The following is a 17,666-nucleotide window of genomic DNA, read 5'->3' as shown; positions in this document are numbered from 1 at the left end:
ATAGCAGAGAACAAAAAACATTAAATTTTATTCTTGAAAAGTTTCCCACTAAAAAAGAAAGAATATGCATCGTCAACGGTTTGTATAACAATATTTAGTATTTACAACTTTGCAGAGAATGTAAATCGATTGTCTAAGTTCGTTGGGGTGTCAATTTTAACAAAAGAATTAATTCATGATTCAGACAACTTCCCTTGCTTGCGGGTTGATTTTAAGAGAGTAATTTAACAATCATGTCAAAGATTAATTTCAACTTATTTCCCAAATAATAATAAATAAAAAAAAGCAAGTTCAAAGAAAAATTTAGATAAATGGACCCGAAGCACAACACTTCGGATGCCTAAAACCATGCTAAGGGAAATTTCGATTTTCAATATAAATATCTTATGAGACGATTTCACATATTTATATTTTTGAAACAGAATCGACTTGATACACAGATACAATGAAAAAGTAATATTATTTATATAAAAATTATTATTTTTCATAGGTCGGGTAAGGTCGGAGATATGTTTCCTAAAATTGATTCATTAGACGGTATCACATGAATTTTAGTGAGAGTTGCACAAGTATGTTTCAAATATGTGCTGATATATAATCACATGCTAGGATACAATTTAGTACATTTAAATAAACACAAAAACTAATGTGAGACGGTTTCACGGGTCAATTTTGTGAAACAGATATTCTATATGGGTTACCCACGAAAAAATATTTTTTTATGTCAAATATATTAATTTTTATTGTAAATATGGACATGATTGATCTGTTTCACGAATAAAGATCCGTGAGATCGTCTTATGAAAGACCTACCCTTAGGCATAGTTTGGTATACATGATAAGATAAACATGTGATATATAATATAAGGATAATGATATATAAGATTTAGGATATTATATTTAATGTTTGGTATGATTTTAATAATAGTGATTAAATTTATATATTATATTGTAATGACAAAATTAACCTTATCATAATAAATTTTATAATTTCAAAGTTGTTGCTTGAGTTCATATTTCTTATCTGTTCATGCGCCGACAGTGCTTGCATGATTTATTTATTTTTACCTAATTTTATATATTATATAAATATGATAATTGAGCCCTTGATTTTGTGAGTCAAGTCAAATATCAATTTTTAAGGTTAATCGAGTGATATTAATAATTTTATTGAGATTTATAAAAATCATTTATGTAATTATCTCGAATTCATTTATATAATTATCATATTATATAATATATAAAAATAAAATAAAAATACTTATTTGATGGGGCGGTGAAATGAGAGAACGATATGGTTTAAGATTTTATATATTTAGGGTAATTAAATCATTTGTGGTGTTTTTTATCATTAGATTAAAATTATCACATGTCATAAAAGTGATACATTATCCTTGTATAAAACTATTTATCACGGGCCCATGATAATATTATGGGCTTTCTAAAAAGGTACCAAATGTGAGATAAAGAGAATTATCTCATGGGCTTTCTAAAAAGATAACAAATGTAAGATAAAGAGAATTATTTATCGATTCTTCTCTTGTACCGTCTACCAAACTATACTTTAAATAACTCACAACACTCCCTCGTACACTAGGAATATACGTACTTTTTCTGTCTATCGACTCGGGAAACATAGAGAGGATTGACAACTCATAACCAACTCGATGGACTTCGATTTTCTCTTGGTGGGGGGCAACGCCAACAACCCGCAGGCTCTATCTTCATGCAGATGAGAGTTAATCAAAGTGTTTTTTAAGAACTAAATTTCCAATTTTCTTGTTCCTTCTGATGTAGACACCACAAGACTAGATCTGATTATTTGCTCCAATTCACAAAAGAAAAAGGGGAAGGATTCTTAAAACTCAAGCCTCGGATGGTGGAACCAAGATTTGAGACGAATCAAAGATTTTGGATTGCGAAACTTGAATTTTTCGAAGATCCTATATGGGATCATGAATCTTGAAAACAATAACAGGCAATGAGTAAGCAAATTCTTGTTCCATCAATGATTCAGATTTAATTAATACATAACTATCAACAAGAATGAGTTCTCTCTACAAGCCAAGATAATCTTACCAAGAAATTTCAGCAGTTTGTCTCTCCATAATGGATTTTTCCTATGAAGTCTAAGCTCAAATACAAAAATAAACTTACATAAACAGGTAAATCAACAATGTAATGAATCCTATATGCTGCAAGATTTAAAGACTTTAAGAAAAGAAACTATATTGATGATGTTTCTGCAAGAGCCTCATCGATCATTTCCTCCTTCTCGCCACCCACGTTGCCGAAAAGCTCGGTATCCTTTTCTTCCGAGCCGCCAAAATCCCGTCTCTCCAGCCTTGAATTAGCGGCAACAAAAACCAGCTTCTGAACCCTCTCCAAGCCTAATCTTGCTTCCTTTCTTGCACAAAACAATCTTTCGAATGAAAAATCGCCTTTAATTGCAGACGAAGTCGCGTGAAGAAAAAGAAGCCTCACAGCGACTTTACTTAAAGATTTGAACTCTTTTAAGCAAGTTTCCCACACAAGTCTACTACTAGGAGGATTCGCAAACTTCATCTTCCCTGTTGCACGATCCCATCGCTTCACCTGGACCGCCTGCGCGTATAGGGGATCTAATCCTTCTGCCCTCCATTTCATAAGTTCCATCAATGCACTATGAGCTTCCTCCCTCGAAACGAGCCGTTTTATAACCTCGTCTACGTCCTTCTCTTGTTCTGGCGTCAAGAACTTGAAACAAGGAAGGTACTTCCCACTTGAATTTCTCTCCAAGTATGATGGATCGAGGATGAATGCAGCAGACCATGAAGGGTGATATGTTTTCTTGAATCGCCTTTCGAGTATCTTATCCACAGATTCTTCTGGAAAATTATGTTTGGCGCACCAGTTCTTCACTTTATCCCTTAGTTCCTCCCAAAGAGGGAGACATTGCCCAAGTAACGGCCTCTCGGACTCGATGTCTTTGCTCATTCCCAGGATCAACTTCACTAGTGCATGAGTTGCCTCCACATCGTGCCAGAACCCAACATCCCGAATAATATCAGCAACTTCCCTAGCCGTAAAATCCTCTATATATACAACTCTAAATAAATCTTCCAACAACACTAGATGTAGAATTCGCGAACAGCTCAATATATCTTCCAACATAGAAATGAAAGGACTAAAGTTCCCCCCAATGTCATATCTAGAAGAAGGAACTCTAATGAACCAAGAAAACTCGTACCCTTGAAGCATAAACTTGTGTAAACTACTTCTAACCTGTGGCGTAGAATTAACCATATTCGCAATTTTTAAACAGGATTCGGTTACGTTCCTGAATAATGGAAGTTCTCTATACAAGTCCTTGATCAAACTGAAGAATCCCTGGAGGAGACAAGATACGTTCACCATCCAATGGTTCTGGAGTTCTAAATTTGACAATGCTTTTGCTTTATACTTATCGGAAACGATTCCCACACATCTATTCGTATTATTACCACATATTCCTCGTACCGTTTCCCACAATAATTCTTCTGCGTATTGTGAAGGCACAGTGCTACCATTCGTATGCACGGCCTTGTGAAACACTCGAGTTCCGTTAGGAAGATTCACCGTAAAGTTAACCAAACAATTTTCACCATTGTCACAAGTATTAGTACTCTTCCATCCATGAGAAGCAACCTGAAAGAATGGCGCGTCCCTGATTCTAGCTTCCGAATCCATTCTTGCAACCTCAAACTTAGAATCGAGCCTCGCAAATAAGAATTCCCTTCTTGAAACAGCAGGCAGTCCCACCTGGTTAAGAAAATCCTTAAACTTGGGATGTTCGAGGCTAGAAAACGAAACCGACCCCGATAACTCGTAGAACCAATCTGCTAAAATATCGAACGACATTTCGACTTGCTCATTGCTCAATGCCGGACTAGGCGACGCTTTCAGGCTTTTGATCCTTTTCACGCTATCTTCCAACAATGCCAATGGCCCCAAATCTTCCTTTCCACCCGACAAAACCGGCTGCTTGGGACACGAATCCGGCATACAGGCAAAGCCCGTTTTGTTCCCCAACCGAGAGGAATCAACCATGCTGATAGGATACACATCCGGTAAAACATCCGGCGGATGCTGCGAGCCTCTCTTTCGATGATTCTGCTGCGTAGAAGGCGAAGCCAAAGGCGTTAACTGCGAAATGGGCTTCAACATCAAGTTGAAATTGGGGCAGGTCCCTATTTTCAAATGCTCAGACGCAGTCCTCGATGGGTTCGACGCAGAAAACGCAGCATCACAAAGGGTGCATTTCAATTTCACAGCTTTCGGCGAGTTGGTCTCAGGATTCTTGATCAAGATAGGCTCAAGATGAGCCCAATACCAAGCCCCTTTCCCTTTAACCGCCTTCGTACGGACGGTCAACAATCCTTCATATCTCTTGCTCACCGCCATCGCCGCCACATCCTCCGACGCCTCCATCGCACCAGACATGGCCGAAAGATTTTTCGTGGGAGTAAAAATCGAAATTCCGTTGGCGGGTAATTGATTTCTCAGTAAAATGAAAACAAGACCTTTGTTTTTCTTTGTTGTGGGTCAGTAGTAGTTGAAGAACTAGGTGAGATTTCGGTTCGGGAATTACACCAAACTTCCATTCAAATCGAATTTCACCCATGAAATTTGTTCCGAACAAGGAGTGGGTTTCCGACTTCCGGAGCCGCCGTCACAATCCCACCGACGGCCGGCATTTCCGCGGAAGGTAAACAAATTTTAACTCCACAGAATCATAAAAAAAATCCAGAAACCCAAAATATTACAGCGGAGGAGAAGGGAATTGGGAGAAATTTATAGAGGAATTATGAAGTTGTTCCTTCTTGTGGCTGTTGGTGAAGAAGAAAAATGGTGGACTGCTTTATTACATAATTTTTCATCAACTTTTTGGGTATACTGACGTTATTTTAAAGTATTATATTCCGTGGTACCACGTGCTAAATATGGCGCGTGTGAAGAGTCCGCAAAAAAAGGTTCCGTATTTTGTCAACAGGTGGGACATAGCTTGGGCCCCATTTGCATTTAGCCAATGGAATTGACTGATTAGTCAATGGTTTGGTGACATGGAAACAGTCCACGTTTTAGAATTTTACTTGATTATCTCAGTGAGAGAGAACGATCATATTTTCAAGGTTATGTCCGAACAAATTTTCGGGAGTTTTAGTGGTTTTCGATTTTTATAGAGTCTAAAAATTTAAAAATATTTAATTTATATTTTTATATATTCAATATAAATTTTTGTACAGTTTTAAAAAATCATCTGTTATTTAAACTTCATTTTTAAAAACTTTACAAAAACCTGACTTTTAAAAACTCTACAAAAACTTATAAGCATTCAAAATGTTAATAAAGTTTTAATAACTCTATGAAATTTTATTACGTATAAAAATTAAATCCTAAAGTACAATTATAAAATATCAAAACAAGTCTTTGATTCGACCTAAAGATCAGAATGAAATAATACCAATACAAAAACCAAATTTTCATTCTTTTCGCAATCTGTAATTCATTTCTATTAAAAATAATACCAATACAAAAACTAAATTTTCATTCTTTTCTCTTCCATATGTTTTTCATTTTATTTGGACTTTATAAAAATATATTTTTTTATTGTTAAAAATAGTTTAAGATCAAAATTATGAATGTATTTTATTTGATTTTTTAGTTTCAGTCACAAAATATCGTAAAATTTAAAATTATATTTATTAAAAGATTTAATAAAATTTATTACCCTACATAACAAAAAACAATTATAATATTATTGGCTCATAAATTAAAAATAATTATTATTTTTAATAAGTAAAATTTATTTTGTTATTAATTATTATATAACATTTTATATTTAATCATTTTCTATAATTAAGTTAATTTATATTTTATTTTGATTATAACTCAAAATTTTTCTCATGACATTGAATAAAAAAATTATATATATAAATGGGTATGTGATTGATACATAATTTTAAAAATTTATTAACACATATATAAAAATAACTATAATAAACTAAATATTTAAGATTTTATAAAGTTACGATAATTGCCAAAATTTTAACATATTTATTATTTATTTTTATGTACAAATATTTGTCTTGTTTAATTTTTTAGAAATATTGGCAAAAACAAAATTTATATATTTTTTATACAAAAATTTATTTAAAATGAATAAAATTATTTTAGTTTCTTTATTTATTAATATTAAAACTATTTTTATGTATTTTTTAAGTATTAATTAATTAAATAAAGATGTTGAATTGATTTGAATAATTAAAATTTAATTACAATAAATTTAGTATTTATTTATTGTCTTTTGTAAATTAAATCAATAAATAAAAAATATTGATATTGTTATATAAAAATATTTTAAATAAATAAAAGTTATTGACATTGTTAATTTTTAAAAAAATATAATCATAAATTACAAAATTAAATTTTACAACTGTCAATAAAAATTTAAAGATATTTAATTTATATATTTATATTTTTATATACTATATAAAAGTTTAGTGATATTCAATATAAACTTTAGTAGAGTTTTAAAAGTAACGTGATGATAAAATTTGACTTTTAAAAAATTTACAAAAGCTTTTAAGTATTCAAAATATCAATATAATTATAATCACTCCATGCAAGTACAATAATTAAATCTGAAGTTTAAGTATAAAATTTCAAAAAATATCTTTAATTCAATCTAAAGATTTTGATGAATATTTAATTGAGAATTTCTCAAACTCACATATTCTCTTTCATTTATATAAAAAATAATATCAATACAAATATTAAATTTTCATTAATTTCTTTTCGATATGTTTTTCTTTTTATTTGGACTTGTTAAAAACATATTAATTATTATTAAAAATAATTTAAAATCAAAATTATTAACATATTTCATTTTATAGTTCAAATCACAAAACATAGTAAAATTTAAAATTATGTTTATTAAAAAGTTTAATAAAATTTATTACACTACATAACAAAAAAAATTATAATATTTTATTGGCTTATGAATTATTTTTAATTGGTAAAATTTAATTTGTTATTAATTATTATATAACATTTTATGTTTAATATTTTTTATAATTTTAGTTAATCTACATCTTTTTTTTTTATTATAACTCAAAAGTTTTACACATGATATTGAATAAAAAATTTATATATATAAATGAGTGTGTGATTGATACCTAATGTTAAAAACTTATCAACTATATATAAGAATAACTATAATAAACTAAATATTTAAAATCGTATAAAATTACACTAATTGCAAAAATGTTATCATAAATAATTGTCTTGTTTATTTTTTGTTAGACATATTGTCAAAAATAAAATTAATATATTGTTTATACAAAAATTTATTTAAAATAAATGAAATTATTTTAATTTTGATTATTTATTAATATTGAAAATTATTGTTATGTATTTTTAAAAAGTATTAATTAATTAAATAAAATTTTGAAATTCATTTGAATAATTAAAGTTTATTTGTAATAAATTTAGTAATGACTTATTTATTGTTATCAATAATTAAAAAAATTTATATTGTTAGATAAAAATAATTTAAATAAATAAAAGTTATTCACGTTCAAATATTAATTTAAAAAAAACATAATCATAATTACAAAATCCATGAGGTTTAATGAAAAGTTTACAACTGGTAATACAAATTATGTAAAATAAATCTAAAAATTCTATGAAATTTTTTAGAAGTCTATCAACCCCATATAAGTATTTTATTTTAGAAAAAAAATCAGCAAATTCAAAACATAAGAGTAGACCTTCTTCAGACCAAATCAATGGCCGAAATCTTTCCGGCTTTAAATAAAAAAAGGAAGAGAAAGAGTTCCGCTTGACTTGAAAGTCTATGATTCTTGTCTTTCGAAGTTGATTGTCTGTTTCAAAATGTGAAATGAGTTGGGTCAATTATTTATTGAATCAAGCCAGCAGTAGATTTCAATTTCTGAACTACAAAACAACAAATCCCAGTTTCATACACATATAAAATACAAGTTTTACACGACAGAAGAAAAACTCACAAGAAATGCAAAGCTACCAGAAGTCACTCCTAACCTAGAGTATCCTCAACAAGAAACAGAATAACTTCTTGTTGACAAATCGTACTCGACTTTGTCCTGTAACAACGAGGAGTCCTCGCTTAGTAAACGGGTCAGAATAAGTGAGCCTGAGGCTTTCTACACCTAAGATAAAGATAGGCACATGGTATATGATCAGCAAGTTATTCAATGGCTTTGCTCTCCGGAATCTTCACCGGTTAGTGAAAGATTATTGTCAATGTCGGTAATCTTGGAACCTGGAATGGAGTTCGAAGAAGCAAACTTGTAGTTCCCATGAAAGGAGATGGAAGTGGTCGGATTAGGCTTCGGTCCATTATAGGGTACGTCATATCTTTCTTCAGAGATAGGGTTACTGGAGGGTCCGAATGTTATTGTGTGCTCGTATCTTGGTTTCTTGGGCTTCTGCTCCTGCTGGTGTCCGTGAAGAAAACTGCCAATCACAACCTGTTGCATTCAAAAGGTTAAAAAAAGTATTTAAACCTAAAAAATCCACAGGAACAGATGTTTTCATGAATATTTCCTACGTAAATAACGATGTAGAGGGGCGGACGAGGAAGTTGTAATATCCCGTTTGTCACCGGATGATTATTTGAAATCTATTTTACTCATATTTGAAATATTAGACGACCGATACTCATTATTACCATCTATAAGGCAAAAAGTCACAAAAATTACATATGACAACAATTCTCAAACCTGAACAGAGCCTGCAGCCACTAGCATGCCAGCTAGACCTCCCCCCAGTACCCGGCCATCCGGCCCGGCCAGAGAGATGCTCATTCCACCAGATCTACTTTTTGTCAATCCATCATCATTCAGAATAAATGATCCTGTCAACGAAAGAATCTCAAAATTCCCCTGTACAATGAACATACATGTCATTTAAATTAAAACTAACGCATTGTTCTTCCAAAAAACAAAAACAAAAACAAAAACTGAGGCATTGTATCCTGTATAAGATTCTTGCTAGTGATGGATGAAATAATCATGTAGACAAAAATTAGCGTGAGGTAGGCGAAAGTAAAATTCAAAAAACTCGGAACGTGAGGCAAAATCATATTTCTATGTCTAAATTTCACAATTTACATGAATGAAAGATCAATTACATAAGACCAACCAATACCTCACAGGTCAAAGTACCGCCAGAAGAATTAGGTTGCCGCAGTGTAACATTTGAGATAGCGCCATTTGCAGCAAGAATACAAATGGCTCTAGATCCTTGCTGAGAAAAGGATAGTATCTTCATACTAACATCCTGATAAAAAAAAGAAAAAAATATAGCCAAAAATAAAATGGGCTGTGAGACCCCAATCCGACGAGTGTTCCGTTGAGTATCCAATATAGCTCATTTCCGACCCTTTGAAACACATGTATGCATGAGTGAATTGCCATAAGTCATCTTATCTAAGTTGGACGATTTACTAAAAGCCAAGCTCAGAGTAATCAACAATAGCAATGCATGATATCTACACCTCTTTAGAATGACGGTGTCTTAGCTCTTCCATGATTAATAAGTCATAGATGGAATGAAATTTTTTAAAATACCATAGTACATATAATCAGAGAAGATCTTGTAAAAGTTAACAAATGCCATTATTAAGTTGGAACATATGCTTGGAAATTACTATTACCACCTAGATTCAAATTGTGAGACAATTACTGCTTTTTATACGTATCAAATTTTAAGAATTTCTATAGGACTTGATGATTAAAATAAAGAAATTTTATAAAACCAATCACTATTAAAAGAAAAATATGAACCAGAAAGAAAAACAAATTTCTTCAGATGACAAGTACCTCGCCGGCGTTGACGGTGATCACATGGGGTGTAAAACTTCCACCTGCAGAATAACCCATCGTCCCCCCTACAACATAATAACAAATCAAGGTATTAAATCATTCAATAAAAACAATCTAATTAGCAAGTAACTAACGCAAATTATTATTTCCATATCCACGAGTACAAATAATATTCACATGCTATGGCTAGCATGAGTTACAAGATCAGAAATCACTGAAACTATTTTCATCAGTTCCACACCAACCACACAAACAAAATGCACGATCGGTGTAATGGAAGTCCATAATTCTGCATATTACCAGGTTAATAATGTTTTTTATCAGAAGTCCAAGTCCACCTGTATCATGGTTCAGATCCACATATTTTTCGACCATTTACTTAATTCGTACATTACCACTAATGAACGATTGCACACAATTATACAGTAAAAAAAAGAGATGCTTATTATGTCACATCAGCTAAAAAGACATCATTGTAAACAAAACTGATTCTCAACAATTATCAGAGTATATAAATTTCCACATTCTAAACGTGACACTTATTTCGTGCTATATTTATAAACTTGACCCCATGACACAAAACAAAATAGCAAAGAGAAGCACTATGAAAAAAGAAGATGAGTAGATCTAGATTCTCAACACTCGTGGCCAACAGATTTACCACTTGGTTTCCAAATTTTATGCATGTTTTTCTCCCACAAGATTTTCATTTTTCACCCCCATCAAATATTACTAAAACGTCCCTCTTCTCTCTATCTCCTCTCATCCAAAATCTTGGGTCCACCTTTGACATACAACAAAAATAATAACAGCACGATCTCAGACAAATTAGCAAACATACATACACACTCACAACAAACAAATTTCATACTTTTCTTTACAAACCAAACGAATATAATATCGACATAGAAAATGGGTACCTGGACTTTCGAGTTTCAACTTTTTCTTCTTCTTGAAGGAGTCAACCCTTCCACCCAAACTCTGATTCCACGCTGAATAGTCACCAGTCAGCGGAATTGAAGCCGATATAGGCATAGGTGACAGTGCCACAATAGAACCATCTGGCGCATACTTTCTTGGCCTTCCCCTCTTCTTCTTCATCACCTCCACGGCCGCCGGTGCCGCCACACTTGCTGGCGGCACTTCCGACACCGGCGGAGCAGTGGATCCCCCTAATTGGCTCGAAATTTCCACTACTGGCTCCACCCTGAAGGTCTGAGGAGCTTCGTCACCTCTCACTGCAACTCCAGAGCCCACGAATCCTTCTTTCTCCTCCATTAATACCCTAAACTATAACAGACACCTACAAAATCCTTAAAACTCGGAAGATTCTTAGAACTAACCTCACTAAATATGAGAAAGATCGTATCTTTTTCACCTCAAACAAGCAGGACTAACTGAGAAAACCACCTTTCAACAAAATTTACACCAAAGTAGAAATTTTAAGAACACAAGGTAAAAACTTGAATTACCCAGGAAATCTCGCAAAAAACACAGTTCAGGAACTCGGAAAATCTTGAAATCCAAGATTCAGGCTTAAAAATTCCAAGATCATCCCAGTACAAGAGAGCTCGCTGCAGGAAAATGCGGGCTAAAATTTGGAAATTAATATTATTTTTAAAATTTCTGCCATTACAGAGCAAGATCAGAACTGTATCCGAGAAAAAGAAAAAAAATTCAAATTTTTGGTTGGTGTCCGAATTTTTTTAGATGTAAAATTAGGGTTTTGCAAGAAAAAGCTGATAATAATAACGAAAAATAAGTAAAGTTGGAGATATTAGGAATTTAAATAATTATGAATCAATTAAATAATAGAAAAATTAATTAGGTAAGTGGCAATATTTAAATTCAAAATTCAAATTATTAATTGTGGTTAACAAAATGGTTTCAAATCCGTCTTGGAAATTTCATAAATGGGATTTAAAAATCTGCAAAGTTAATCGATTCTAAATATTAAAGAATATAAAATTTCTGTAAATTATTTATTTATTTGGAAAAAAAGGCAATTTAATTATTTAAAGCTGTAAAGCAATTGTGACTTGTATTTCAATATTTTCAAGCTTTGACCAGTTCTTTGTCTTTTTAGGTCAATAAAGTTGACAAATTTGAAAAAATTATTCATCTTGCAAGTATCGATTCATTAGAGAAAACCAGATGTGAAATCCAAAGCCCAAAAAACTAAATGACAATTTTATATCTTAAAAAAATAAAAATACAAATCAAATTGATTTATAAAATATTATAAATTATATATTCTATATACACCTTGTGTGTATATGTTAAGTTTTATATATACTAGTTCACCGACACACAACGTACAATATTTTTATGATTCTTATATTTAAATGATGATCAAAATATAATTATAAAAAATTATAAGAAATTGTATTAAATTTTAATATTTTTTAATAATTAGAGGTGAGGGTGTTTACAACGAGATCTCGAACCCGAGATCTCCCATGCGATAGGATGCCACCCTGGAAATAGTGAGAAGTTTGATGTGACTAGAAAATTATCACAAGCCTCTTGATTTAATTATCAAAATTTGTCACACAAAAATCAATGGTGGATTACACTAAATAAATTCCCAAATTTTGTAACTAATTGTGTTTGAACTTAAGAGAGCTTAGAGTGTAGACATATGTATTGAAATGGACATATTCTACTCAAATTTAATTGAGGGGCGGTAGAGAATAGAATACCACTATACTGTATATGAGATAGTAAAAGCTAGCTAAGAAAGGGGAAGAGGTACTTTGAGCAAATGCAGCTCGGGTAACCCACCTCATACAAATACCAAAGCAGCCATCCAAGATCCAATGCAGTGTACATCACGGTGGCTTTTCTCGAAAGCGTATCGTTTCCAGATGTTTGTCCCTGTCATAGCTTGTCTACCAATGATGTTTGTTCATGTTGTCTTGGTGCATGTTTTCCGTTTTCTTTCACCCGACCGTTTTACTTCCTTGCCGGTCAAGAATAGCTTCCTGTATTACACACCTTCAAAACATTTCTAACCAAACCAGATAAATTTCACCAGAGCAAATGATTCACGCCCGTTGCAAGTACAGACATAACAAGGTAACAAAGCGATTGATTGTATGGAGACACCATCCTCCAATATAAATGTTATGGAAGTTAGTACAGGGATATACCTGGATCTGTGATAAGCTTTCAAGAAAGTTGCTGTGATTTACCTTGCATTGGATCTTTGATGGCTACTTTGCTTAGGGATACTCTCTGCACAACCTGTAAAAGTCTGGCCACCAAATTAGCCACTTTTTGCGTGAGAATATGAAAAATATTAATACCATACATCCTTCTATACCACACATAGGGACTGCTATCAGATAAACAAAGAGGTTGAAAATTAGTGGGTTTTAATGGCTGTTAATTACATTAGAACAAAAAGTAAAGCTGAACTGTTTGCGCTTTTACAGTAATATTTTCAGTACAGTAGCTACAAGAGTAAATTACAAAGATTTTGCATCAGCGATAGCCTATAAAACTTGTGATATCTTTCTTTCGCATAGTATTCTATGGAGTGGATACAAAAAAAAAAAGAATTCTAAGCTAACAACAAAACCGAACAACTCTCAGGACAATTATTTCTATATGTCCTGGAATTCTCTTATATTTTCAAGTACCAGTTCATTCCATGTATCAACTGGACCTGGCATGCACCAGTGCAAGCAATCCTGTGGTGGAGGCCTACCATTTGGTCCTCTCTGAGTGATCTTATTTGGGTCTGGGCTTCGATATGGACCGGGATGCCCATCATGGCGATATGAAAAGGCGTCTGTGATATCCATCAGTTTCATTTTTGATTTGTTGGTCTTTTTCTTCATCGCACGGTTAAAACCTGCCACCTGTTTCTCGTGCATGACATTAGTAAAGCGATTTTCAACTAATTCACCTTCCAAGATGGGCCGTTCTTTCCCAGTGCATGATCCTCCAGTATTCCATTCTCCACCCTCATAATGATCGGGTGAAAATGTTCGAACAAGTGTAAGACCAGTGTAATTTGGATGAGTGCCTAAGGCAGTAAGAATCGTTTCGACTGAAATTCCAAAAGCTTCAATGTTATCAATCTTTTTTTGTTTGGAACTATCAGGCCACCATAGTTGTCCACCTACAATCTCATTGTTCAAAACATAAACCGACTGCTTGGCAAACCAGTGGCCAGAGGAGAGAACGACCACATCAAAACCCGAGATATACTCCATGAAGACCTCATCTGGTAAGTCAAGGTGGAGCTTAACGACACCATGAGGGGCAAAGTCAAATGGTTCAGGTGTTTGATGGACAAGCCAGGAAGACCATATGCGAACAATCATTGTAGCCGTAGATCTAAAATAGTACCGTTGCATTTTTCGGTTACCTCTGTTTTTGGGAACCTCAACCTGAAAGAGTGCAAATGACAGATTTACAAATTGTAGAGTATTATCTGCAATGCAAAAAATTCCCACATCCTCATTGTTCCGTTATGTTCATGCGAATAGACTGCATCAACGAAGATATTTTGTTTCTAGATTATTTTACATTACTGAACTAAAAGAATTCTATGAACAGCAATAGCCTATAAGTCAGCCAATGCAATTTGTAATCAAAGTGGCACAAATGGGGTTTGATGACGTCGTATATTCGTCTCCAACACAGTTACATACAATATACCCCAGTTTTTGGTAGCAACTGGTTTTCAAGTTGTAGAGTTCCTTCAAAATACGGGTGATTAACAGAGAGGGAACCACGATAATAAAGTTAAAAAACCCCTTCGAGAGTCCACAATCCACATACAACAGGAAAAAGAAAAAAAGTTTCCCCACGCTGAACCATTAATTGCTAAAAAACAGTGAACATAAATAATGGAAAGAAGGGGATAAGTAGACAAAAGTAAAACAAGAAATCCTAAAACAAGAAATCCTTCTTCTAACCTGCCACAAGATACATAGCATTGATTCCATTTGATTTCTTGCAACTGAGTCACCAATAAAAGCTAGCGTTTTCCCTCTCATTAACTCCAAGAACATCTTCGCATCAAACCTAGGAAGGTCACACTTGGAAGGTTTCCATATCCAATTCTCATATTCTTTATCTGGCCTCCCATTTCCCTGACAATTCTGCATCTGAGTAATTATGGGACATGAGTTATTTGTGTACAATGGTCCAGTAGGGTCATAAACCCATTTGCCATGGTAAAGATCACAACCTGAACATGAAAAAGACAAACTCAACGTCAAGAATATTAACCCACGTGATATAATCTCCACAATAACGATAGTTGTTTTTTGACTTCAACCCCAATTATATCATTGTCTTGGGAGAATATAATGCAGAAAATAACATTGCAGATGCCAACACATAATGCAATTCAGCAATTGCATATTAGTCAACTGGAAATTCATTAATGTGGTCATAAAAGTGACCGCAGGAGTGCTGCTATCATTCCAATTGATATATTCTTAAAACCAGAGAAAACAGATTCCAGAAGTTGGAATGAAAACTTGATTACATTCAAGCCAAGTCAAAGGCACAGAAGGTCACAATCAGTCAGCAACACCCAAAAAAAATCAGAAGAAAAATACCATTGGGCTTATGTGTGAACAGGGAAAAACTTGACTTCATCGATTGGCAGAATAGCAATGAAATACTAGTCAGTGAATGAATATTTAAATATTTACAATGACTACTTCATCACGAATAGAATTTATCATCATATTCATTCCGTGTGTAAAAGAACTGAATTTCTTTGAGTAATATTTGTTAGCTATGTACGAATAAAAACAACAAAAAGACAACCTACAAAACCAAGGGATGTAATTCTCCCCATGCTAAATAAATCTGCAGCTGGACAGACAAACTTTATGTCCATCTTAGCATTGGGTTATACTAGCAGGTTAAAAGTGATAACAGATCAGAAACCACAATAAATATCACGAAGGGGCACATGGCAATTACACAAACTCAGACAAAAGCCACGTATAAAATGAGAGAGAGAGCAGGTAGTGGAAAAGGACGGACAGCTTCAATTCAGAAGACAACAAGATTATACCTGAACGAACGCCATCAGCTTTCAAGTTGGTAGCAGCAGCAGAAGGCTCCAAACGCTTCTGCAGTCCAGTTTGCGTAAAATTGTTAGAGACCGGTGATTCTTTTCGAGCAGCAGTAGCTGAAGAAGGTGGAGTTGTCAAGCTGTCCTCTTCGTATCTATCTTCAGAATATGGATGGACGTTCTTCGAATTTTTGGATTCCACCTGTACTAAACCTGACAAGTCTTTTTTATCTAGTGATTCGGGAGGATGATTTTTTTCAATCACAGTTCTACTATCATTACCTCCACCTTTTTCTGAAGGCTTACTATTCCCATGCAGAGAAACACCTCCATTTCCGTAGCCACCCAAAACAGATGAACTCGATCCCTGTGTATCTTCAGGAGAACCATCGCTGTAATTGGAATTAGAAACCGAACCGCCGGAGGAATGCGAACGAACCTCCATGGAGCTATCAACAGCATAGAAATACCCACGAACTGTTGACCCTATTGGTTGTTGGACCAAGACGGTGGAGGCAAGAACTAAGAACACAGAAAGGCCTCCCACTAAACCAACAATAGAACAAAAGGTCCTCGGATAGGCAGGTCTAGCCACTTCTGTCATGGAATTCTATTCAAAACTACACAAATCAGATTTTAACACACAACCAGATTCTTATTCTTCAGAAACTACCCTCAATCTGCTAACTTTTTTTCAGATATAGACATCGAATACACAGTAATCAATCAGAAAAATCTCTAGATCATCATCCCCCATAACTCCTCCATTTCTACCAAAAGCTGCAAATTAAACAAAAAGCATTGAACAAGAAACAAGATCGCGTCAAATCACAAATGCCATAAACAAACACAAAAAACGCAGAAACCCAAGATTTGGTTAAATCACACAATAACATGATCCAAAACCCACTTCATTTCCTTAAAAAAAATCTTACCTCAACTGCGAAAATAAACTCCATTCTCCACATAAATCAAATGCCAACCTGAAATTCCACTAATTTCCATGCAATTGATGGTGGTTTGAAAAGTTTGGAACGAAACTTGATGTATTTTCCACTGCCCGATGGATCTGAAGGAAATACAGCAGCAATAATATATATTTATTGATGATTAATGTGGTACTTTCTCCCACCACCTTAAAGCCATGATTAAATTAGATCCAAAAAATAATAAAGCCATAATTAAATTTAAAAAAAAAAAAGATTTATAACACAATATTCACGTCAAAGAATCGGACAGGAGATTAATGTTAAATTAGTTCCTAATCGATTCATTAAATTCTCTAAACCTGAAATTTGATGATTATAGTTCAGAAAATTAGATATAATATTTCCTGAATGGAAACTCAACATGTTCTATGCATTGGATTTGATATAATTTTTTAAAGAAGTGCTAAAATTATTTTGGTAAATTCTGAAAAGGTTCTAAATTTATAGAAGGATTGTCAATTTTTTTTTGTTTATATTTTCTTTTACTTTTTGAATCCAGTAGGTCACTCATGTAATTGAACACTAATATTATAATGTTCAAATCAATATGGATGGGTCATTATGTCACCTGAATCTGAACATGCAATTGTTTGAAAATCAGATCGGTTATATAAGACGATTTTATGAATTTTTATTTATGAAATAGATCGATAATATTTATATTTATAATAAAAAATAATTTGTTTTTATGATGATCCAAATAAAAAATTCATCTCATAAAATTGATGATAGTTTCGGTAG

At 33.2% G+C, this 17,666-nt stretch overlaps 3 protein-coding genes across 5 annotated transcripts; all 3 read right to left on the bottom strand.

The window, feature by feature from the left end:
• Positions 1-2,226: 2,226 nt before the first annotated feature.
• LOC140986561 (uncharacterized) lies at positions 2,227-4,461 on the bottom strand. The gene has a single exon (XM_073454856.1). The coding sequence runs from the start codon at positions 4,459-4,461 to the stop codon at positions 2,227-2,229; it is 2,235 nt and encodes a 744-aa protein (XP_073310957.1).
• A 3,461-nt stretch (positions 4,462-7,922) lies between these two features.
• Positions 7,923-11,643, bottom strand: LOC140986830 (AT-hook motif nuclear-localized protein 2-like). The gene is made up of 5 exons (XM_073455195.1): positions 10,808-11,643; positions 9,885-9,952; positions 9,211-9,342; positions 8,784-8,945; positions 7,923-8,531 (listed from the first exon to the last, which is right to left on the bottom strand). Exons 1-5 carry the CDS (start codon positions 11,163-11,165, stop codon positions 8,253-8,255), a joined length of 999 nt encoding a protein of 332 aa, XP_073311296.1. The 5' UTR covers positions 11,166-11,643; the 3' UTR covers positions 7,923-8,252.
• A 1,604-nt stretch (positions 11,644-13,247) lies between these two features.
• LOC140986479 (protein YLS7-like) lies at positions 13,248-17,088 on the bottom strand. 3 transcript variants are annotated; one of them, XM_073454741.1, is made up of 5 exons: positions 16,872-17,088; positions 15,937-16,716; positions 14,819-15,093; positions 13,532-14,287; positions 13,248-13,421 (listed from the first exon to the last, which is right to left on the bottom strand). In XM_073454741.1, the coding sequence occupies exons 2-5, from the start codon at positions 16,538-16,540 to the stop codon at positions 13,374-13,376; spliced, it is 1,683 nt and encodes a 560-aa protein (XP_073310842.1). In that variant the 5' UTR covers positions 16,541-16,716; positions 16,872-17,088; the 3' UTR covers positions 13,248-13,373. The 3 variants fall into 3 exon arrangements, with proteins under 3 accessions (XP_073310842.1, XP_073310844.1, XP_073310843.1); XM_073454743.1 differs by having other exon boundaries at positions 13,248-13,344; XM_073454742.1 differs by having other exon boundaries at positions 16,920-17,088.
• Between the last annotated feature and the right edge of the window lie 578 nt (positions 17,089-17,666).

This window comes from Primulina huaijiensis, chromosome 10 (genome assembly GCF_012295235.1).
Source record: "Primulina huaijiensis isolate GDHJ02 chromosome 10, ASM1229523v2, whole genome shotgun sequence".
Lineage (NCBI taxonomy): Eukaryota > Viridiplantae > Streptophyta > Magnoliopsida > Lamiales > Gesneriaceae > Primulina > Primulina huaijiensis.
This window is presented reverse-complemented; position numbering and strand designations above follow the sequence as displayed.

Coding starts and splice junctions, on each gene's coding strand:
- LOC140986561 (XM_073454856.1), bottom strand. CDS start 4,461: ATGTCTGGTGCGATGGAGGCGTCGGAGGATGTGGCGGCGATGGCGGTG.
- LOC140986479 (XM_073454741.1), bottom strand. CDS start 16,540: ATGACAGAAGTGGCTAGACCTGCCTATCCGAGGACCTTTTGTTCTATT. Junction 14,288..14,818: donor TGCTATGTATCTTGTGGCAG/GTTAGAAGAAGG, acceptor GCACTCTTTCAG/GTTGAGGTTCCCAAAAACAG. Junction 13,422..13,531: donor TTGATACATGGAATGAACTG/GTACTTGAAAAT, acceptor TCCACTCCATAG/AATACTATGCGAAAGAAAGA.
- LOC140986830 (XM_073455195.1), bottom strand. CDS start 11,165: ATGGAGGAGAAAGAAGGATTCGTGGGCTCTGGAGTTGCAGTGAGAGGT. Junction 9,953..10,807: donor GTTGAAACTCGAAAGTCCAG/GTACCCATTTTC, acceptor ATTATGTTGTAG/GGGGGACGATGGGTTATTCT. Junction 8,532..8,783: donor TGGCTGCAGGCTCTGTTCAG/GTTTGAGAATTG, acceptor TGAATGCAACAG/GTTGTGATTGGCAGTTTTCT.